At 55.1% G+C, this 23252-nt stretch overlaps 2 protein-coding genes across 3 annotated transcripts; both read right to left on the bottom strand.

Moving 5' to 3' along the window:
* Positions 1 to 983: 983 nt before the first annotated feature.
* Positions 984 to 14981, bottom strand: TGFB1 (transforming growth factor beta 1). 2 transcript variants are annotated; one of them, XM_032323217.1, is made up of 7 exons: positions 13693 to 14981; positions 10522 to 10682; positions 9173 to 9290; positions 7583 to 7660; positions 7268 to 7418; positions 1724 to 1877; positions 984 to 1272 (listed from the first exon to the last, which is right to left on the bottom strand). In XM_032323217.1, exons 1-7 carry the CDS (start codon positions 14045 to 14047, stop codon positions 1114 to 1116), a joined length of 1176 nt encoding a protein of 391 aa, XP_032179108.1. In that variant the 5' UTR covers positions 14048 to 14981; the 3' UTR covers positions 984 to 1113. The 2 variants fall into 2 exon arrangements, with proteins under 2 accessions (XP_032179108.1, XP_032179109.1); XM_032323218.1 differs by having other exon boundaries at positions 7268 to 7415.
* Positions 14982 to 15555: 574 nt separating this feature from the next.
* On the bottom strand, positions 15556 to 21974 carry B9D2 (B9 domain containing 2). Its single transcript, XM_032323231.1, has 4 exons — positions 21777 to 21974; positions 21204 to 21295; positions 18529 to 18654; positions 15556 to 16160 (listed from the first exon to the last, which is right to left on the bottom strand). The coding sequence occupies exons 2-4, from the start codon at positions 21289 to 21291 to the stop codon at positions 15847 to 15849; spliced, it is 528 nt and encodes a 175-aa protein (XP_032179122.1). The 5' UTR covers positions 21292 to 21295; positions 21777 to 21974; the 3' UTR covers positions 15556 to 15846.
* Between the last annotated feature and the right edge of the window lie 1278 nt (positions 21975 to 23252).

The following is a 23252-nucleotide window of genomic DNA, read 5'->3' as shown; positions in this document are numbered from 1 at the left end:
CTTCCCATCCATAAAGGGGGGGGAGGGGCAAAGGATCTCTATAGCAGGAGCTGGCCAACTGTTTCTATAAAGGGCTAGATAGTAACTATTTGTGACTCTGCATTACAGTTTCTACTCAGCCATGCCCTTGTAGCACCAAAACAGCCCCAAGTGATCCACAAAGGAATGAGCGTGGTGGCTGTGCTCCAATAAAACTTTATTTTACAGACACAGGCAGCGGGCCAGATTTGGCCTGCGGGCGGTAATTTGCCAACCCCTGCTCTGCTGGGCTGCGGGGAGAATGCAGCGAGCTCCTACAGCCATACCTGGCAGGGGAAGTACCATTACTCTCTGGCCCATGAGCCTTAATCAACTGAGTCGGCTCCCAGTCCCCTTCCCCTGTCCCTCCCTTCCAACCACATTGGCCTTTTCTGTGTCACTCACTCCAACTTCATCCTCATAGCTAGGCTGTGCCTAGGTCTTCCTACCGGGAACACTCTTCCCCAGGGCTCCCCCAGACTGCCTTCTTAACTTCCTTCAAGTCCCAGATGCTGCCTCTTCCAAGGAGCCTTCCCTCCTCCCCTAAACCATCTCTCACTCTATCCTGCTTTCCTTTCTTAGCGTCACTTCCCACATCTGTCTCCTCCCCAGAAAGTAGGCTCCTGGTGGGCAGGAACTATTCCCTTAACCTCTCTGGGCTCTGGCTTCCTCAACTTTAAAGTAAGTGTCATCTCAGATGACACTGTATCTCAGAGTTTTGTTACGGTGAGTACATGAGTTAGTCAATATAAGGCATTTGGAACAGGGCACAAAGTGCTCAATAAATAAATCTAGTCTCACGGGGAGTACTTGGAACTAAAGGAGGTCTCCGCAGGTGTTTGTGGGAGGAAATGAATGGTGGAGAGAGCGAAAGAGGGGGCAGATGGGGTGGGAATCCGGGAACGTTGGCAGTGTTGGGAGGGAGACCCCAGTCAGGGACTCAACGACACGCACAGAGACCCCAGTCCTCTCTCCACCTTTAATGGCTCCCAGGGGGGGCCTGGGGTGTGGTGTCCTTAAATACAGCCCGGCGCAGCGGGCAGGGGCGGGGCCGGGCCTGCCGGGTGGGCGGGGCCTGCCGTGCGGGGCGGGGCCTCAGCTGCACTTGCAGGAGCGCACAATCATGTTGGACAGCTGCTCCACCTTGGGCTTGCGGCCCACGTAGTACACGATGGGTAGGGGCTCCAGGGCTTGTGGGACGCAGCACGGCGCCGCCGATGCGCCAGGATTGTGCTGGTTGTACAGGGCCAGGACCTGCGGGCGGGTGGGCGGGTCGGGGTCAGAGTCAGGGGTGGGGGGTGTGGGCAGGGTGCCCCCACCCTCGCCCACCTCTCCCGCCTCCCTCTCTTTCATCTCGGTCTGTTGTATTCTCAGTATCAGTCTCTTGCCTTGTCTTCAGTCTCCATCTCGGTGGCGGTCTGTGGACTCTGGCCTTTTTCTCCGCATACTGACTCTCCCCTCCTCCCGTGCTGCCCAGTCCCTGTGTCTCCCTGGGTCTCCCCCTGTGCCCAGTCTCTCTACCAGCTCTGACCCAGTCTCCTCCCATTTCTGCACCGCCCCCTCTGATCTCCCCCTGTCTCTACTTCTCAGCTGGCCTATTCCTCTCTGATTTTACCTGTTCATCTCCCTCCACTCCCTTGGTCCCTTTTCCCCCAGCCCATCGCCTGTCGTCCCCCCCCCCACCCCCCACGCCCGCCAGACGCACCTTGCTGTACTGCGTGTCCAGGCTCCAAATGTAGGGGCAGGGCCCCAGGCAGAAATTGGCGTGGTAACCCTTGGGCTCGTGGATCCACTTCCAGCCCAGATCCTTACGGAAGTCAATATAGAGCTGCCGCACGCAGCAGTTCTTCTCTGTGGAGCTGCAGGCGGGAGGGAGGAGGCGGGGTCAGGGGCAGCGGCTGCAAGGGCCAAGGGGGGCGGGTTGCAGGGTGGAGGGCGGGGGACACCCTGGTCGCCCCCAGCACAGTCCCCATCTCAGTGTCCCTTGCATCGCCTGTGACAGTAAAAGCAATAGCTGTGATAGCAACCATAGGCACTAACACCGATAAAGCACTCCAGCTAGTCAAGCCCTGTGCTAAGGACATCACAGTAAACCTTATCTCGTGCAAGAAGCCAAATGACCATCCACATGCACTAAGTTCTATGTGTGCACCACATGTTTGTTTAGCCTCTACCCTGTGCTTGGCTGGGATGTACTAGGGACTCAGTATGAATGACACAGACAAAAATCTCTGCCTTCTGGGGCCACATGCTAGAGATTGTCGTGTTGCTCCTCGACTCCGAACATGGCTCAAACATCACTAGGGGCAAATGCCCAACTCCTCACCAGGAACCCCAAGATGCTGCCTGGCCAGCTGATCGCAACTTCCTCCCCACTCTCCCTGACTCCAGCCACACCAGCATCCTCCCTGTTCCTCAAACACAGTCCTGTCCCAGGACTTTTGCACTTGGCCTTCCCTCTTCCTGACTTGCTATTCTCACAGATACCCACTCTGGCTCGGTCCTTCACTTCGTTTAAATGTATGCTCAGATGTCCTTCAGGCAGGGGCCTTACCTCCTAGGACACTGGCTGACATGCAGCAAGTGCTCAATTGATACCCAAAACACCTAACCAAATGATCACGAATTCCACTCAGTGTAATAATAATTACATTTCAGTTATGCAAGAAAATATGGCAATGTCTATATTTGAAGTGGGGCAAATTTTTTAAAAACAGATTTTATTTTTAAGTAATCTCCACCCAACGTGGGGCCCAAACTCATAACCCCGAGATCAAGAGTCGCACGCTGTCCTGACTGAGCCAGCCAAGTAGGTGTGCCAAGTGGGAGAAATCTTAATACTTGTTGAAGCTGGGTGAGAATTCATGGGGCTTCTTTATACTATATCTTCGTTGCTTTTGTCCACATTTCAAATTTTCCATAATAGAAGAAAATTTTAACTAGAATAGGAAGAATTGGGGCGTGCTTGGATGGCTCAGTGGTTTGGGCTGCTGCCTTCGGCTCGGGTCATGATCTCAGGGTCCTGGGATCAAGCCCTGCATCGGGCTCCCTGCTCCGCAGGAAGCCTGCTTCCCTCTCTCTCTCTCTCTCTCTCTCTCTGCCTGCCTCTCTGCCTACTTGTGATCTCTGTCTGTCAAATAAATAAATAAAATATTTAAAAAAAAAAAAAAAGAATAGGAAGAATAGTCTCCAATATCTAGTTTTTTTTTTTTTCCCTCTCCTCTTCCTCTGATTTATTTTCCTTCTTAAAACTTATTGCCACATGGGGTGCCTGGCTGGTTCAGTCAGGGGAGCATGCAACTCATGATCTTGGGGTTGTGAGTTCAAGCCCCCACTGGGTCTAGAGATTAAAATAAATATATGTTTGTATGTATGTGTATGTTAGGTTTTTAAAAAGCACATTGGAGAGTAGTGATGTATAATACTGTACAGCTCTGGGTTCATAATCTCTGTCCCAGGCTCAGAAAGCGAAAGCCAATCCTTCCTAGCTGGGGGCCCAGGCTCCTGCTTGTCTGGAAGGAACTGGGACATTTTATGTGCTGGCTTCTGGGGCCATGTCTGAGCTGGGCAAGGACCTTGGCTAAAATGCTTGATTCATCTGCAGCCGAGAACGCTTTATATTCCAGGTTCATAACCTGTGAAAGAAACACTAGGCAAAGCTACAAGGACGGTATGATCCAAATTCTGTTTTTGTGTGAAAGGACTGGAAGGAACTATATTCAAATATTGACTTTTTTATATGTGGTGGTTGATGGGTGAAACCTTTCTGTATTTTCCAAATTCTTTTTTTTTTTTAATTTTCCAAATTCTTGACAGTGGGTGAGTTTTACTTTTCGAATAAGGAAGGGAGGGAAGAAGGAAGGAAGGAAAAGACAGGAGGAGAGAGAGGGAGGGAGGAAGAAGTCTCCAGCATCCTCTCCACATCCCCCCCGCCAGAGGATTCTACAATTTGGGCAAAATAAAAAATATATGGAAGGATGCCTGGATGGCTCAGATGGTTAAGCATCTGCCTTCGGTTCGGGTCATGTTCCCAGGGTCCTGGGATTGAGCCTGCTTCTCCCTGTCCCTCTGTCTGCCACTCCCCCTGCTTGTGCTCTCTCTCTCTCCCTCTCTCTCTGCCAAATAGATAAGTAAAATCTGTTTTAAAAAAATATAGGGTTATGTATAAGTGTTTCAAAGGCTGTCTCTAGAAGGAGACACAAAGACAATAAAGCCAGCTGCCTCGTCCTCAGAGAGGGACGGGGGTCAGAGCTGGAGGGTCTCGGAGTATTCTATCTGGGTTTGGTCCACATGCAGGTATTTAACTAGTCAGAAATTAATCAACAGGGATGCCCGGGTGGCTCAGTGGGTAAAAGCCTATGCCTTCAGCTCAGGTCATGATCCCAGGTTCTTGGGATGGAGCCCCACACCGGGCTCTCTGCTCAGCAGGAAGCCTGCTTCCCTTGTCTCTCTCTCCTTGCCTCTCTGCCTACTTGTGATCTCTGTCTGTCAAATAAATAAATAAAATCTTTACCAAAAAAAAAAAAAAAAAAAAAAGAAATTAATCAACAGGGAACGAGTTCATCTCAAAACACTGGGAAGCAGGCCTTATTACTATTCCCATTGGAAGGGTGAAGAAACTGAAGCACAGCGGGTAAGTGATGGAGCTTGGGGCCTGCTTCCCAGCCAGCTCTGCACCACCCAGGAGCCTGAGCACGGCCATGTCAGCTCAGACAGAGGAGGAGATGATACAGCATTTCGCTGAGGCAAGACAAATCCTCTCCAAAAGCCACAGAACCCTGAGAAGGGAGCCAGGAATCTGAAATCCCTATGAGTTCAGCCCAGTTCCTCCCCAGTCTGGTGGGGCCTCAGTTTCCCCATCTGTCCAAAGACCCAGGGGATGTTAGAGCAAATAAGGTGTTGTTAAGGGCCAAGGAGGCATCATGAAGTCCTTGTGTGGGTTCAGCGAGAGGCCTGAGCTCCTGAAACCACGGGCACATGCGTGTGCATTTATAGACTTATTTCTGGGCAGACTGCCTGGCTTTCCACTTTTCGAGGGGGTCCTAAACTCACAAAAGGGAAAGAACCCCTGTCCAGAATAATCTTTCACTTCTGGTTCAACTCTGACCAAGGGTTCTGAGGTCCTAAGATTTGAATAGTCTGTGACTCTTAACACCCACCTGGGACGTTCTCCACATGCGGTCCCCACAGCAGCAGATGGAGCATCTGTGAACTTGTGCAAAATGCAAACCCCCAACCAACCTACTGAGTCTGAAACAGGGTTGGCTTGGGGTGGGGGACAGCAGGCCATATTTAACAAGCCTGCAGATGACTCAGGCACTATGTAACCCATGTGTTCAGTAAGAGTTGAACTCTCACTGAACACAGAAAGCTTTTAAGTGCAATCTATGCTCAGTGTGGGTTTGAACCCACAACCCGGAGATCAAGAGTCACATGCTCTACTGACTGGGCCAGCCAGGTGCCCCTCTTGCTAACCTCCTGCAGATTCCCTCTGCCGTCCAGTCAGGGCCTGAGAAGTAAAAGAAACCCACTTGGGGCCCCAGGACAGGCCAAAGGGCCTCACATCGACCTTGGATGCTGGGGAAGCATTCAGGGAGGCTAGCTTCCGCAATCCCACATCATGGCCAAGTTCACTGCATCTCTGCCCCCTCTCACTTCCTCTCCCCCACTGGATGATTTCGTAGCCCATGCCATCCACCATGACATCTCATCCACAGAAGTCTCCACACATATCTCCAAGAAACTCAGGACTATTTTAAAACATCACCACAATACCACATAAGAGAGATTCACGATGATTCCCTCATATCATCAAGTGTGTAGTCAGAGTTCATACTTCCCTGACTGTCTCACAAATGTCTTTTGTTTTTACTCCTCTGCATTAGGATCCAAATAAGTTCTACCCATTGCAATTGGTTGATCTACCTCTTCAAATTCTTTTAGAAATCTACAGAATCATCTCTCTCCTTCCCCGTGCTCTGCCTTGTGTTTGTTGAAGAAAGCGGGTCAGGTTTCCCACCTTCTAACTGTGGCTGATTTGCAAGCGCATGGTATGGTTTAAACTGTTTTCCTATCCCTGGGTTTCTGGAAAATTGGCAGTTGGATCCACCATCTCGATCAGTTGCACATTCAATTTTTTTGCCCAGCTTCCTAGGTGACACTGTGTCCCTCCCTACAGAGCCTCACATGGCTGGCTGCCTCCCTTCGTAAGATTATTAATGTTAGTAGCACTCAAGACCTCAATTCGTGCATTCATTCACAGGGTTCCTGGGTTGACTCTCCAGCAGGGAAACGGCGTAAAAAGAAAGAGCAGATGTACCATCAGAATATTAAGCAGGGGAGGGACAAGGTCAGGTTATCATTCTAACTCTGCAACATCCAACTCTGAATGTCCACATTCTAAGGAATCCAACTTTTTGACTTTCTTAGACTGTAGTACTTGAGCATCTCAAGGTTCTCACACTCCACTGGCATTTCCAACTTGCTGGGATTGCTACATTCCTGCTTTCTGGGGTCCTGCCATTCATGGGTTCCACCATTTCGATATAGCATCAAAGCATCCCACAATCCGGAGCCCATCACTCAAGAGGTCCAAGCTGCCACTTCCTAAGATCCCAGCCTTGCCAGATTCTACCATGCCAACACTGAGCCACAACACTCTAGGATCCACTCTGGCTTTCTCCAACCCCAACATCTGTGGATGCTGGTATTTTAACACAGGCTTCCCCCATCGTGATCCCAATATTCAAGGACTCCAGTCTGCCATGGCATAAGGAATCCAACATGCACCTTCCTCCAATTCTGAATTCCCAAATTCTAGGATCCCAACATTCCTGGAGCCCAGCGTTCTCAGATGTCATTCACACGGAATCCTAGTGTCCTAGACTCAACCTTCTAGATCCGCAACCTGCCACCACTGAATTCCCACACGCTCGTGTCCCTCATTTCAACAGCCTGATTCCAGCACACCATCAAGAAGACAAAGTGACCTCAACATTCTAGGGGTCCCAGGGCACCCATCCCAGCATTCGAGCACTCCCAGTGCTTGCTTGTCTTTTGAGCCTCCCAGGCGGGAGGAGAGGCCAGGCCACGCGTAGCCAAGTGCCCAACAGAGAGCACCTGGTCAGTAGCCAACCATCATGTCCCCCAGCCTAGGAGCCCCCGGCTCCTAGAGAGATGATTCTGTAGATTTCTAAAAGAATTTGAAGAGGTAGATCAACCAATTGCAATGGGTAGGCAGAAAGGTCACCTGAAGCAGTAGTTGGTGTCCAGGGCCCTGCGGTGCCGGGAGGTGTGCAGGTGCTGGGCCCTCTCCAGTGGGGTGGCCATGAGGAGTAGGAAGGGCCGGTTCATGCCATGAATGGTGGCCAGGTCACCTCGGCGGCTGGAACTGAGCCCTGCTTTGGTTTGGAGGGGTGGGGGGTGGGGGAAGCAGAAACACACACTCTCAGATGGATGAACCGCAGCAGGGGGCGGGGGAGGAGACGCACGCACGTACGCACGCACACACACAGGCGCATGCGCGCACGCCGCCATGAGGCCGGGCCAGGGAGATGGGCCTCACCGTTGATATCCACTTGGAGTGTGTTATCTTTGCTGTCACAGGAACAGTGGGCACTGAGGCGAAAGCCCTCTACTTCCTCTGTGGGAGTGGAGAGAGGGAAGGCAGTGTGAGGTATGGCTCACCCTGAAGCTGCAGGGGGCTGGAGCAACGCTGGTTGACGGGGGTGGGGGCTCCTGCCTGCCTTCCTCTTCCCCGTCTACCCTCTCCCTGCATCCTCTTGCTTCCTCCTCCTCCTCTTTCAGGCCTCAGCTCAGTGGTCACCTCCTCCAAGAGGCTCTCCAGGACACAGGCCCCTCCCCCACAGTGACATCACTTTATTTTCTCCATAGTACTTACCCTCCCTGACATTTGTGTTTGGCTGTTTATCTCCCCCATTGTTCCCTCAGTGGAAAGCAGGATACATGGGGCAGGGATGCCTGTCTTCTCCTTCCCCGCTGGGCCTAGCCCACAGTCATAAAAACATCTACTGAGGGGCCCTGTTCTAAACACTCTGTGAGCATGGGAGCATTATATCCTTCAACCCTCACCAAAGCTCCCCATTTTGCAGACATGGAGGCTGAGCCCCACGGAGGGGAGAGGACTTGCCCCAAGTGGGAAAATGTAGGGCTGAGAGGCAAACCCACAGGGCTGCTGTGGGAAAAAGTTTTCTTGAATGAATGGGTGATTTTCTAAGCTCCTCCTGGGTGCTCGGCCCCACGCTGGGTGTTCTAGATTCGGCAGTGACTGAGGCTGGCCTTTGTCCAGCTGCACAGGACATTACTCCCAGCTCCCACCTGCTCTTGAGCCCCCATCTTTCAACACCTGGCCGAACCACCACTTATCCCACAAGTCTCAACACTATCACTTTCCCCCAGGAAGCCCTCCCAGAGCCCTCAGATGGGTCCAGGTGCCTGAGCACCTCCCGGCCCCCACACTGCTCCTTCCAGTTATCACTGCCTTCTCCGGCTTTGGCAAGGCTTTCTAGATGTCTGGAAATGACTGTGGGCCCCTCGAGGGCAGGATCGAGAAGTGGTCTTAGTTGCCACTGCGTCCCCAGCATCAAGAGGGAGATTAGGAAAAGGGACGTGGGCACCATGGACTCCAATGGGCAGGACAGACACAGTCCTCTGACCAGTCCTCTTACAGACAGATCAGATGTGTCAGGCACTCCCTGGACTCAGGGACTGCCTCGAACGCTCTTGCCCCTCCTTCTTTCCCTGGCTGATTCCACTCATCCCTCAAATATCAGCTCCGATGTCCCCTCCTCCAGGAAGCCCTCCTTGACCCGAGGCTGAGTCAGATATCTCTTCTGGGCTCCCCAGGCCAGCCCTACCCAGTTTTCAGGTCTTTCTTCCCTTCTCCAACCCCAACAATGGACCAAGGGCTCTGGGAGGGTAAGGATGGGGCTCTTTGGGTCACTGCTGCATCCCCAGCATCCCCCAGCGTTAGGCAGGTGGTCAGAAAATGTATTAAGGGGGAATCACTCAGGTTTTTGAGGGTCTGGGAGGAAGGCCAGGTCTTGGCTCTCTGGCACTAACATGGGGCAGCAGCTGGTAGGCAATGAGATGGCTCCCATTACAAAATGGGGTGGGGCAAAGAAGCCGTCCTCACCTCCATGGCTCAGCCACTGCCGTATGACTCCAGTGACATCAAAGGACAGCCATTCTGGTGTGTCGCTGGGCGCCAGCAGCCGGTTGCTGAGGTAGCGCCAGGAATCGTTACTGTATTTCTAGGAGATGATGAACGTGGGGGGAGGGTGACAGTGAGTAGATGGTTCTCCACACCCCCCAAATGCACTGACTGTACGCCCACTCCTTCTGCTCCGCCAAACAGGCCTCCAGAGAGTCCCTCAGATGGTCCCCTCTCAGACAGCCACACTGTGGGGCCCTGCAGGAACCACCACCTGCAGAGCAGACCTGGGAGGAGAGTAGGGAGACCCTGGGGCCAGGGAGGGCTCAAGGCACTTGGATGGCTCAGCCTCTGCCCTCAGCCCAGGCCTGAGTTCTCTCACTGGTGAAATGCCAGGCCCCCTTCAGCTTGTACAACCCACCACGCTAAGATCATCCGAAGACATCCTGAGGTCCACAGAGCAAGCTACAATTCTGCAAAGCTGATGCCCTGACTTCTGAGAGGCTGCAACTTTCTAGGGGCTTCTGTTAGAAGTCATTCCAGAACTCCAGTGCTTGGGAGCACCCCTAGAATTACACACTCAATGAGCCTGAGAAGTCCGAGGACACCGAACTCCTACATGCCCAGGAGTCCGACACACCCCAAACCCAGATGCTGCTGACGCCTCCCAGACCCTGTGGGGGGATCCTCTGGCAGCCGGGCAGAACACTCCAGGCTCTGGCTTTACAAAGCCGGATTCTCCAGACTCCAAGAAGTTTTGACAATAGACCACATTCCTTTGTTATAAGAGTCTACTGCCTACTGTTAAACCTCATGTTCCATAAGACGTGGATTCTAGATCACGTAACTTTCTGGAGACTCCAGCCCTTCCAGGGGCCCCAATCTTCCCAGAGACTCGAAATCTTCTAAAACAGAGCTATTCAAGGGAACTTTCTCTGACGATGGAAATATTCTTTATCTGTGGCATCCAAAATAGCAGCCGCTAACCACATGTGACTATGGAGTACTTGAAATATGGCCAGTGAGCCTGACGAATTGAATTTTTTTCTTTTATTTCATTTTAGTCAACTTAAATGACCATGTGTGGCTAGTGGCTACCCTATTGGACAGAACCGGCCCAGAGCCTGCGACCTTTCAAACTCCCAGCCTTCTGGGTGTTTAATACCCTAGAGGTGCTAGGAATCTGCGAGTTTCCAAGAGCCCTACGATTCCACTGGGCGTGCGCCTTGGTTCTCCGAAAGTTTGTCTCTGTGGACCTGGCAGCCACTAGCCACCCGGACGCCCACCTTGGCCCCAGCGCGCAGGCGCGGTCTGGCCCCACTGCCCCACACCTGGTACAGCTCCACGTGCTGCTCCGCTTTTAACTTGAGCCTCAGCAGGCGCAGCTCTGCCCGGGAAAGCAGGACCGGCTCCGGCACCGCTTCTCGGAGCTCCGAGGTGTTGAAGAGCATATATATGCTGTGCGGGCTTTTCTTGATTTTGTCATAGATTCCTAGGCAGGAGGAGCAGAGGTGGGGGGATAGGGATGTCAGGGGTTTGGCGAGGAGCCGGCAGGCACACCCCAAGTCTAAGGGCTCCAGAGCTGACAACCGTGGCTGGGAACCCGACTGTGACACTTTTGGGCTGTGGGGCTTGGGCAAATGGCTTGACCTCTCTGGGTTTGTCTCCTTACTCTGTAAAACGGGGCCTGACCCCTTCTCACCCATCTTGGGTAAAGTGTCCCCTCAGTATGTGGCAGTAGGGGGCCCCTGTGCTTGCTCAGTCCTCCTCTACTTGGAGCCTCAGGTGCAAATTAGGATCAAGAGCATTTGGAACAAGCTCTGTGACTTTGGGCAAGTCCCATTCCTTCCCGGAGCCTCACTTCCCTGCTATTGTTTAGGAACCAGCAACCACATGGAACACCCTAACTCCCAACCAGGCTCTCCTCATGGAAGGCTGTGTAACTTTGGGCCAGAGAATTGCACCCTCTGAGCCAGACCCTTATCTGCAGAACGACCAACCACAGGGTTATCATGTGAGGTAAGTGAGACAGCACAGTTAAGGCATGCAGCAGAGCCCGCTTGTTGGGGTGGGGGGCATGCATGTGTTAAAGAGCACTCACTATTTGCCAGGTGCTATTCACAACCCTTTACAAGGGTTAAGACGTTTAAACCTCACAACCACCCCATGAGGAAAAGACAATTATTATACCATTTTGGAGCTGGGAAGCAGGTCATTTGCCCCAGGCTGACAGAAGTAGGGAGCTACAGAGCTGGGATTCAAATTTGAGCGGTCTGGTCCCAAAAACTGCGCTCTTAACCCTGGGCTATGCTGCCTCCCTGCTATTTTGACATTATTATTACTATCATTATTATTATTATTAATTCCTTCCTCTCTTCTCTCCCTCCCTCAGCTGGTTAGATAACACAAAGTTCATTCTAGGTAGGAATGACTTTGGGCAGGGAGGAAGAAAGTTAGAAAGAGTGTTTTGTAGTCTCAGAAAAGTCTAGGATGAGTAGGCAGGCCGTGACCTTCTGGATGGACTGGGGCACATGCTTTAGGCCCCTGCAGTAGGGGTGCAGAAATGGTGGAGACAGGATCTGATGAGAAAGGGCAGAGGAAGCTCCTTCCATGGGCCCCTGCCTCTACTCCTCCCTATTCTAGCTAGGCCAGCCCCTGTCCTCCACGAAGAAGCCCTATCTTGACCCAAGGGTTACTCAGCAAACCCCAAAGGAAGGGTAGGGCAGGAGCATTGAAGGGGATGGGGGGACAGATAGGGAGGAAGGAGAAAGGAGGGGCAGGACCGGTCAGAAAGAGATGGAGAAACTGCAGAGATGGAGACACGAGGAGCAGGGCTTGGAGGAAAGAGGGAGAAAGAGGAAGGAAAGAGAAACGGGGAGACCCATGCATGGGGATGTGGGAGAGGTGGAAGGCAGAGATGGGGTAGACACACACGGGAAGAGGAACATAGGGTTTGGGGGCGAGATGGAGGCTGACTGGGAGCGGAGACGAGGATGGAAGGTGCGGTGTTCAAGAAATCTCCACAAGGAGGGCGAAGCGACCACGGAAAAGGTGAGGCCGAGGGGTGGGTGGGGAGAGGCGTCATCCAGCTGAAGCTGCCAACTAGGCGCGCGCAAGGCCCGGGGACCCACAGGTGCACCACCCAAGACCGAAAGGGCAAACCGAGCGGACCCCGCGTGGGCGCCCGAGGGGGGCCGGTGGGCGGACCCAGCGGCAGCCCCGCCCCGAGCTGAAGAGGGCGGGAGGCGCCACTGCCGCGAGGGCGGGGACCCGACCTGCCCCGTCTCGCCCCAGGCTCCGCGCGCCATCCCCGCCCCCCGGGCACGGGAAGGAAAGGGAAGGGAGGGCGAGGCGGCCGGACGCTGGGGTTTCCCCAGCCTCTCCGAGAGGAACTGGCACTCTGGGGTCCAGACTCTCCCCCTTCAACTCTGCAGGGTCCTCCTCCCCGCGCTTCCGAAAGGACAGGCTCCTCCCTTCGCGCGTGGCACCCACGTGGGGCTCCCTTACCCTTACCCCGACCCAGTCAGTTTTCTCACCCGGATCTTGCAGAGTCGCACCCACCCTTGGGTTGACTAGGGCTTGACTCCTCACTCAGCCCACTTCCTTCCCTCCCGCGACGTGGGGGGCTCGCTGCTCCCGGGACGGCACTGTTTATAGCTCTCTATACTCCCTATCGGTCCCCCTTTTCTCGTGCTTGTCTCCCCCCTCTCTAAACCCCTTCTAAAACCCAGTACTCTAGATGTGTTGGGAGTTCGCTTCCCCCGCTGAGCCTGTCCTCTCACGTCCCTATGTCAAATACTTGGGGCACCTCGCGCATATCCCCGGCGTGCCCGAAGGGTCTCCGCTGCTCTACCGTTCTCACCTCCCCCCACCCCACGACCTCGGGTCCACTTATTCCCCGCATTCATCAGCCCCCTGCCGCCTCTCTGCGGGCCCTCCCCCAACCCCGCCTGTTCGCGCAAGCTGCAAGCGGGGCCACACTCCACTTTCCCGGCACCTCCGGGATTCGCTTCACTTAGTTTTTCTGTTCTTGAATTTTCTCGCCTCGTGACCCCTGAGCTCTGGGTCAGCTTTCTCCACTGCCTCTCCTTTCTCAAATGTTGGGCTCTTCGCTTCTCCCAAAGCGGGCTCCCTCCCTGTAACCCTCACACCACGAGCCCCCACACTCTAGTGCGGGGTAGAGAGGGAAGTCTTTCTACCCTTCCACCCTCCAATCGCTTCTACCCCTTAGGGGACTGCCTCCACGATCCCGCGTGTTCCCATGGTCTCTTCTAGACGCGGTCCCCTTCGCTCACTATCTCCTCGTCTTCAAGGCCGGATACCTGGGAGCTAGAGAGCTCAGTCCTATCCTCTTTGAGACCCCCCGCCCGCGTTCCCGGCAACCCCGGGGGTCCTCTTCCTCTAGCCAGTTTCCTTTGCCAGTAATTTCCTCCCCCGTGACCCCTGCACTCCGGCGCCCCCTGGGGGCTCCCCTCCAGGGTCCCCGGCCCCTCTGAGCTCACTGTTGGTGGTTTCCACCATTAGCACGCGGGTGACCTCCTTGGCGTAGTAGTCCGCCTCAGGCTCGGGCTCCGGCTCGGCGCTCTCCCCGGCCACCCGGTCGCGAGTACTGTTGTACAGGGCCAGCACAGCCTCGGGCAGCGGACCGGGCGGAACCTCCCCCTGGCTCGGGGGGCTGGCGAGTCGCAGCTTGGACAGGATCTGGCCGCGGATGGCCTCGATGCGCTTCCGCTTCACCAGTTCCATGTCGATGGTCTTGCAGGTGGACAGTCCCGCAGCCGGTCGGCCAGGCGTCAGCACTAGTAGCCACAGCAGTGGCAGCAGCAGGGGCAGCAGCCGCAGCCCGGAGGGCGGCATGGGGGAGGCAGCGCCCCCGGCACTGCCGAGAGCGTGAGCCGGGCTGGGGTGGGAAAAGGGAGGCCCCGCCCCTACAGGGGCTGGAGGGTCTCCCGAAGAAAGGTAGGAGGGTCGGGGTGGGGTGGGGGGCTTGATGCCCTCAGAGAGAACGGAGCAGAGGTGGAGGGGAGGCTCTGATGGGTGGTTTCTCGGTATCCCAAGGAAAAAACCGAGATGGGCGAGATCTGGTACCAGAGGTGGGTGGTCTTGAGGAGGGGAGTTGAGGCAGGTCTGAGAGATATCCCGTCTCCCGGATCCCGGAGGAGAAGGGTCCGTGGATGCGCAGGGGCTCAGGAGAGAGGATGGGGGTGGGGCGCGGCGTGCAGGGGGGTGCGCCCTAGGTCTGGGGTCAAGTCTTCGCGGGAGTCCGGGCTGGCGGCTCCTGAGGGCTGGTCCGGAATGGGGGAGCCTGGGGAACGCCGTGGAGGGGGCAGGGGGGAGCAAGCGTCCGAGGCGTTGGTGGGGGCGGTCTGGGGTCCCCGAGTCCTGCCTCCTGGCAGGGCAGCGCCGCGCCAATCGGTCCCCGCGCCTCCGGCTCCCAGCGGCAAGCGGAAAAGTCTCAAAACTTTTTTTCCTCTTCTCCCAACCAGCTCGTCCCTCCTCCCGCTCCTCCTCCCCCTCCTCCCCGCAGTGGCGGCGGCGGCGGCGGGGGCGGCGGCGGCTCGTCTCAGACTCTGGGGCCTCGGGCTGCTCCTCGGAGGCTCCTTTCTCCGCTCCCGGCCGAGGCCAGCCCGCGGGCGGCTCCGAGCCGGGGGGGTGCCCCGGAGGGGGCGTCCCCCCTGCCCCCGGCCGGGGGCCTCGCTGTCTCACGGATCCGCGGCGGGAGGAGGGGGTGGGACGGCCCGGGGCGCGAAGGGCGGCGGCGGCGGCAGCGGCGGGGACCGGCTGGAACGGCGGGGGGTTTTGAAGCCGCCCCGGCCCCACCCAGGAAGCGCGCGGGGCGGGGGCGGCCCCCAGGGGGAGGACATGGGGGGGCCGGGCCACCGTCCTCATCTCGCGTGGGCGGGCTCCGAGGGGGGTCCCTTAAGCCCCGGGGGGAGGGGGCGGGCACCCCGGCTCCGCCCCGCGAACGGGGTGCTGCCTCCTGGCGGCGGAGGGCGACCAAAGCGGGCAGATGGGTTGGATGGGTTGCGTGTGGCTCTGAGGGCTGCGCGGGTCACGGAGAGAATGAAAACCTGGCAGGGAGGGCTCACTCAGAGGTTGGGGACACTGGGTCGGGGGGATCAGAGGGCGGGATCCCAGCGGACAGAGAGTGGGAAGCTGAGGAAGAGGGCCAGCCAGAAGATGGGGTCCCAGTGGGGAGAGGGGCACAAGAGAGAGAAGCCCCAAGGAGAGGGGCACCCAGAGTGGGGAGGGGGCAGAGGATGAGGGAAGTGGGTGTGTCAGGAGGTGAAGGCCTGAAGGAGGATGTCAGTGGGAGGATAGAGCACAGGACATCTGACCGATGAAGGAAGTCAGAAAAGCACCCACACCTGTAAGAACTGCTCTCCTTTATTGAGCACTTCCATGGGCAAAGCAGCCTTTCTTCACCCAGCACCCTGAGACCCCATAAGCTTACTGCCCCCCTTTTACAGATGGGGAAACTAGACCTGAAGGGGCAGCCATGGGGCCTGAGGTGCTCACCAGGACAGAAGCCATGCCAGCTGTTGGCTGGGGTCAGATCCGACAGTGTCCAGAGCCCGCGCTTCTGGGCACTGGGCCATCCCGGCCCTGGGCAGGTCAGCAAGGGTGGGGGTACCGGCCTGTCCTTGGAGGCACCATCAGCACTCCACGCCGTAGCGGTCGAAGTGGCGCAGCAGCAGTCCCAGCTCCAGGCGCACGATGCCACCCGCCGCTGTGTGCAGGCGGTAGCGGTCAGCCCCACTGTAGATGGCGTCCCCGTGCAGCAGCTGAGGGCCGCCACCCACGAAGGCCCGCGCCAGCTGCTCCCTCCAGCTGCCCAGGGGCCGCCATGTGGGGCAGTCCAGCTGGTGGGTGCCTGGACTGCTGGGCACGTGGCAAAAGCCATAGCCTGCAAGCTGACAGCGGCCGAAGCTGTCCTGTGACCACACCTGGAGATGGAGCCGGGGCCAGCCTGCAGGATGGGGGCGGTGGGGCGGAAAGGAGCGATGGTGTAGATGGTGTAGATGGTCTCCCTGGCCCTGGTCCCCACCTCCTTGATCTCCACAGGCCCAGCCCCCTTCCCACTGGCTGTCTGCACCAGCCTTCTCTCTGGGAGCCCATTCACAAGGCAGCCAAAGGGATCCTTCTGAATCTCTGTTCTTCCCCTGCTAAAAACCCTTTTGTGGCTCCCCAGTGCCCTCAGCATAAGTCCAACCTCAACATTCTGAATCTGGCCTCAGCTGACATCCCTCTCTGTAGCCTCCTCTTCTGTGTCCCCCAATCAGGGCAGTGCAGTCCCCAGCTGAGCACTTTGGGCCTAGCCCTGGACACCTCCCTCTTCCTTCACCATGTCCCACTCTGTGTGCTCTGGGCCCAGGACCAGCCTTCTTTCACCTTCCATCTGGGGGTTGGAAGCATCATTCTCCCACTTCCCTGGGTTTCTCAATGTCCTTAGAACATGAGGTTCAGCTCCTCAACCTGGTAGGCAAAGCCCTTGGAGATCTGGCCCCATTTCACCCTCCTTCCTGTGCCTCTCTGGGCTAGGCCCTATTCTGGAAGCTGGGGACACAGTGGTGAACAGAGCAGACAAAAATTCCTGACATCCTAGACAACGAATGTAGTAAATAAGCAAATTATAGGGTATGTCAGATGGTGATCACCGCTCTGGAGAAAAAAAAAAGCTGTGTATGGTGGGGGTAGGGACGCAGTTTTAGAAAGGGGTGAGCAAGGGAAGCTTCACTGAGAAGGTGACATGTGGGCGAATGCCTAAAGGAGGGAAGGGAGTGGGCCAAGTAGATGGATATCTAGGGAAGAACGCCCCAGGAGAAGGAATAGCCAGTGCAAAGGCCCTGAGGTGGGAGCTGTCTGATGGGGGCAGCGTGGCTGGAGCGATCTGAGAGAGGGAGAGAGAGGCGGGGGCACACCAGATTGAGCAGGGCCTTAAGGATTCACAATAAGGCTTTGGCTTTTACCCTCAGTAAGACGGGGACCATAGAGGGTTCTGCATAAAGAAGGAATGGGACCCAACTTGGGTGTTCATAGAGAGACCCATTCTGGGGGCAGGGTGGGAGCACAGAGAAGAGGTGGCTATCATCGTCCAAGAGAGAGGTAAAAGGTGAGGCTGGGAAGACTAGGGGGCCCAGGGAGAGAAGTGGAGGGATTTAGGATACATTTTAAAGGTAAAACCAAAGGATTTCCTAATGGGCAGAATGGGGGTTGAGGAAAGAGGAGGCAAGAATGGGGCCCCCACTAGAGGAAGTGGAGTCTGTAGAGCTGGAGGACAGGCTGCCTGTCTCATACTCCAGTCCGTCCCCCACAGACAGCCAGGAGGATCTTTTAAAATTGAGATCTGACTCGTGAGTCACGTGTTGTGGCTCCCTGGTGCCTTCAGGACATGGCCTCAGCCCTATGGCCTGTCTCCTGTCCCCTACCACCTCACCCCGGCCCTCCTCCTGTCTACCCCTGATCCTCCAAATGCCCCCGGCTCAATCTCCCCTTTGGGCCTTTCACACACAGCTCTCTGCCCACTTCCACCCCTCCAACTTATCAGCTCCTACTAGCCCTTTATGGCAAAGCTCAAATATCCCCTCTTCCAGGAAGCTCTCCCTCAACTCCCTGGCAGTCAGGCATCTCCTCTGGGGCTTCTCTACCCTCTAGGATCCGCACTCCCACCACCCCAGACCTGCCCACTCTGGGCTGCCCTGTCCAGGGACAGCTCTGTCTCTCCCAAGGAGATGGTGAACCCCGTGAGGACAGGGCTGGGGGTGTGTGTGTGTGCTGTCTCAATCACCAACATTTCCCCCTCATCACCCAACACAGGCGGGGCACAGGGCAGACACTCAGTCAATATTATTTATATTGTTGAAATACATGTCATGTTTACCTGGGCTATTTCCTAGAATCCACTCCTCTCCAGTGATCTAAATTTTCCACAAGAAAAGGTTTTCTGATACCCTTCCTCCCCCGCATACTCATTTCCCCTGCGAGCAGCTGAGCAGAGACTGCAAAACAGAAGGGTTGCAGGCCCTGCCTCTCTCCCTCACAGCTCCCTCCCAGCCTCCTACTGATTGAAGACTCCTGTTTGTCTCTTTGAAAGCCACCTCCCTTCTCTCCCTGGTCCCCACCTTCCCCCCCCTCCCCCTGCAGCCCTGGCCTCTGGCCTAGTCCTACATACTCCAGAGCCAGCCTGCAGAGGCCCCAGCTGAGCCTCTCCCGGGCCAGGTCTGGCCAGGGAAGGGACCCAAAGGGCCTAGGGAACAGGGATGGGGCTTGGTGTGCCCAGGTGCAGCAGCTAGCCCCCCTCCCCTCAGTTTGCTCCAGGGCTCATGCTGGGAACCCACCTTGGAGGCCTTTGGTGGCGAAGTGCAGGTCGATGGGGTGGGACCAGTAGGCCATGTCCCCTACTTGGGGTGTGTCCACCTGCGTTTGTCCCTCCCGCACACCTGACAGGAGCTTCCATGCCGCTCCTGCAGGGAGGGGTGGGAAGCAGACATCAGGAAGGTGAGGCCACTGGGGCTGGGGACCCTGGCTCTCCCTGGCAGTGGGGAGATCTGGGGTTACAAAGTATGGACTCGAGAGCCAAATGTCTGGGTTCAGATTCTGGTACTATTTTGTCCCGCCTGTGCAACCTTGGGCGAGTTACCTGTCTCTGCCTTGGTCTCCCCTTCCGTAAAATGGGTGCATAAGAACACATCCCTCTTGTGAAAAGATTGAACGAGCCAATATACAGAACGCCCCTGGGACAGGGAGTGCTGGTTAAGTGCTGGATAGCATTTTGTGGCTCTTCTCAGCCCATGTTAGGCCTCGTCCAAGGACTAAGATGGGGCTGAGGGTGTCCTTCAAGAGCTCAAGCACATGGTGAAAGGTACATAATAATAGCAATAGATGGGGGCTGATAATAACAGTGACAGAGAGCCAGATGCTGTGCTCCTGGTTTAGCCATGAATTCATTTCATCTGCCCTCTGGGATTTTTATTCCCCCCTCCTCCCCACTTTAGACTCCATTCAGGATCCTACAAGGCCCTGCATGGCCTGGCCTGGCCTGTGCCCCAGTCCTCAACTCACCTCCCACCACTCTCCCCATCCCACACCACCCTGGAGCCTCACTGGCCCGATTTCTACTCCCCTCCTCAGAGCCTTTGCACTGGCTTTGGCCTCTGCCCAGAAAGTTCTGCTCCTGGATGTGCCCGTGCCTGGTTTTTTCTCATCCTTCAGGGATGAGCTCAAGTGTGCTGCCTCTCACAGATGGGTGCTCCCTCATCCTCTTATCTGAACGCTAGTCCCTGGCATATCATCTCTCCTTTCTTCCTGTAGTGACCACTGTCAGTGATCCCTGTGCTCATTTCCTTACCTGCTTTTTAAAAAATTTCTGTCCCTCTACTTGGGAGCCCCAGGAGACCACGCCTCTTACACACTGCTGAGTCCCCAAGACCTCAAACTTTGATCTCAGTACACAAAAGGTGCTCAATAAATGTTTGCTGGACAATTAAGTGCTCATAGGATGTGGGTGCTAATACAATCCCCATTTTACAGGTAAAGAAACGGACTCTGAGAAGGGAAGTCACTTGGCCATTTATTCCATTAACATTTACGGAACACCTGCTGTGTGCCAAGCACAGTTGCCCATGCTGGGCACAGCAGGAACATGGCTGACTACTGTCCCACGGTGGCACTGGACTCAAACTGTGCTCTCTGACTACAGTGCCCAAGCTCTTGATCTGGCTGCTCCTGAGCTCTCTGCTGGAATAACTGTCCCCCTACCAAGGGGCCCCTGAACTACTAACAGTCATGTTAGTTATTGCTCCCTCCTGGGCCAGGTAAGGAAAGTACCAGGCCCTGAGTCAGGCTCTTCACGTACAAGATTTGTCAGTACCCCTCTGAAAGATAAATATTCCCACTTTACAGATGAGAAAAAATGAGACTCCAAGAGGGGACAGCACCCGGCCAGGGTCTCAGAGCAGGTGAGTGGTAGGGTCCAGATTGGAAACTAAGTCTGACTAGAGCCTGCCTCTTATCAGACCACCCTCTCCCTTCCCGAGATCTCAGCCTCCATCCTACCCTCCACTGAAATCGCAAAGGACTCAGGATCTCCAGAGATGACAGATGTGAGCGTTTTCTCTCTGTGGGACAGCACACGCAAGGCTTCACTAATGAACCCCATCTAGTTCCTACAAGCCAGGCAAACACTGCACCAGGCCCTCTTCTCAGTGCTGTTGATACTCATTTAGTCCTCAAGACAAGCCCATGAACCAAGCACTGTTATTATTCCCATTGTGCAGACAGGGAAATCAAGGCAAAGATGAGGGCCAGAGGCCACATAATTAATGTAGTTTTGAACACAGGCAGTCTGCTCTTAACCTCAACACTCTGCTGCCTCTTAGTTGCTGTTAGCTTCATTTTTAGACAAGGAAACACAAAGGTCAAGTCCAAAAGCCATCAATCACTACGTGAGAAAGTTAGTATTTGAGCCCAGAGCTGGTGGCCTATGGTCCTACCCCTTACACTGGTTGCTATGCTGCCTCTGATGGGGAAACATGAAAATTGGGGTCTCTGCAGTCCCTCCCAGTCTTGTGTGGATGAACAAGGATGACTGATCGGAAGGGGTTCCTCCATTCTCATAGAGAATTAAAAATACAGGAGGGTGGCCTCTCCTCTGTAAATCTGGGATGGAAACGCATTTCACAGTCAGAACTCAATAAAGCAAAGAATGAAGATAGGGGAGGGACCCTGGGCACCACTAAGTTCAGTGGGGTTAGGCTGGGATTGGGAATATTTGTGGGGGGAGGTGTCTAACCCCATATCTTTGGGGACTGTGTTCAGAGAGGAGCCAGAGTACTCAGAGAGATGGGATGGGAAGAACAATGCCCGATTCACATTGTCAGAGTGTGGCCATGGCTGGGAGCCCTGGGAGCCAATGGAAGATGAGGATCAGAAACTAGGCCAGGGGGTGAAAGAAGGAGGGTAGAAACTCTGGTCTGGGGGTATGGGTGGGGAAATGAACCAGGCCCCGGAATACCTGTGTGGACGCCCCACTTGCAGAAGAGGCTACTTTCCGAGAAACCGGTGGCCCCCATGATCTGCCCGATCACGTGCACCTCAGCCATGGCCCTAAGGGAAAAATGTAATCAGAGCCCTAGGAAGTCAGTATACTGTTACCTCCAACTTGACAGATGGGGAAAGTGAGGCTTACCAAGTCAAGGGGCAGTACTAGCATTCCCAGCTAGTTTCGTCAAACTACTGAGGTTGCAGTCTTAAACGCGATCCTGACCGCCTCCCCAGGAGAGCCCCGGAAAAATAAGTGGGGTGAGGTGAGAGCTGGGTGAGGAGCTGTTGACTAACCACCCACCACGAAAACTTCTTTCTGCTCAGCTCGGAGGAAAACCCCGCCCCAAGGCTCCGTGGCCCCACCCACAAGCATAAAGCTCCGCCTCTTCGGTCCGACCGCCGAGTGGCAACGAGCGCATGCGTCTTCAGTCCAGGGCGGCTTTAGCCCCGCCTCTAAACCCGCGCATGCGTTACTCCTACCTCAGAGCACCTAACGGTTAGGTGGGGCGAAGAGGTAGCGGGGATTGCAGTTCATGGGCCTGACCTGTCCCTGTCTCCACGGACGCCGACTTCCTAGGCTCGGCTCGCGCGTCTCCCAGGATCTTCCTGGCAGCGAGAGACCCGAGGCGCGGACCCTTCCGAGGCGCGGACCCTTCCGAGGCTGCGCCCGCCTTCGAGCGCCCAGGTTGTTGCTGGGGAAACAGCAACCTCCTCTCCTGCTCTGGCACCCGCCCTGCCATCCGCTAATTGGCCCTAGCGGCTGGCGGGGGCGGGGCCAATATGTGATGGACGTTTTCTCTCCCCTCCATTTTGGGAAAAGCGTCTTTCCCAGCCCGACTCGTGGTTCCGCCATTTGGGGCGTGGTCGGGCAGCTGCCATCTTGAGTGTGGCTGAAGAAATTTGCGCGCCAACTGTTCTCCAGGACGCCTTTCTCACAAAATACGCGGAGCCCTCCACGCTGCGAGCCTCCTGAAACTCTGTTCCACCCGGGACCACAAATCAGAGATTTGAGCCAGGACCAAGGGAGAAGCTCCCTATGGTCACTGCGTGCATCCCGAGGTCTTATCATGAGAAAAAACCCTTCCTCCTTCAGAGAGAGTCAAGTTTGGGAGGGGGTTTTCCTTCCTTTTTTCAGTTTCCCGTGGCTCCTCAAGTGATGATAAATGCAACTTCCTTCTCCTTACTGCCCAGTTCACTATTAGTACGATTCTGAGCAAAGAGGGGGAGCGTGGGGGAAGGGGTATGAGAAATGAGGAACTGAGGCCCCTTTATCTGAAGAAAATCTGGTTGTTGAAGGCTGGGCCCTGCCAGTAACTTGTCCTGTGACCCTGCACGGCATCTCTGTAATGGGTGCAAGTAGCAACTGACTCAGGCGCTGCCTGTGATTTCTTGAGCACTGCGCCTTCCCCACCTTCTAAAACCACTTAAACGCTAGTCTGTTTTTTCCACATTTTCCTATTTTTTTAGCAAAGTAGGAAAAAAATGTTCAAAATTACAAAGAGGGGACATTTAAATAGGATAGTATTTATATAAGTAATTCAATAGGATTACATTTCACTGAGAGATCTATTTGTAAGCTACCATTTAGCGAGTATTTTTTTGTGCCAGACCCCGTAAACTGATCGTTTTTGCATGATTTTGTTTAATCCTCAGACATCCCACAGAGTGGTTAATTTTATCAGCTTTCTTTGAGATGAAGAAATTAGGGCAAAATCATTTACTTTAAACCAAATTAACTATAGTTTTGTCTAACTCTATCCCTAAACCTTGTATACTTTTCTTTTTCTTTTTTTTTTAAGATTTTATTTATTTGACAGATAGAGATCTCAAGGGGGGGGGGTGGAAGCAGGCTCCCCGCTGAGCAGAGAGCCTGATATTGGGCTCTACCCCAGGACCCTGAGACCATGACCTGAGCTGAAGGCAGAGGCTTAACCTACTGAGCCACCCAGGCACTCCCTTGTATAATTTTTTAAAAATATTTTATTTATCTGACAGCGAAAGAGAGACAAGCACAAGTAGG

Source organism: Mustela erminea, chromosome 19 (assembly GCF_009829155.1).
Source record: "Mustela erminea isolate mMusErm1 chromosome 19, mMusErm1.Pri, whole genome shotgun sequence".
Taxonomy (NCBI): domain Eukaryota; kingdom Metazoa; phylum Chordata; class Mammalia; order Carnivora; family Mustelidae; genus Mustela; species Mustela erminea.
The sequence above is the reverse complement of the archived record's forward strand: the minus strand, read 5'-3'. Positions and strand labels throughout refer to the sequence as shown.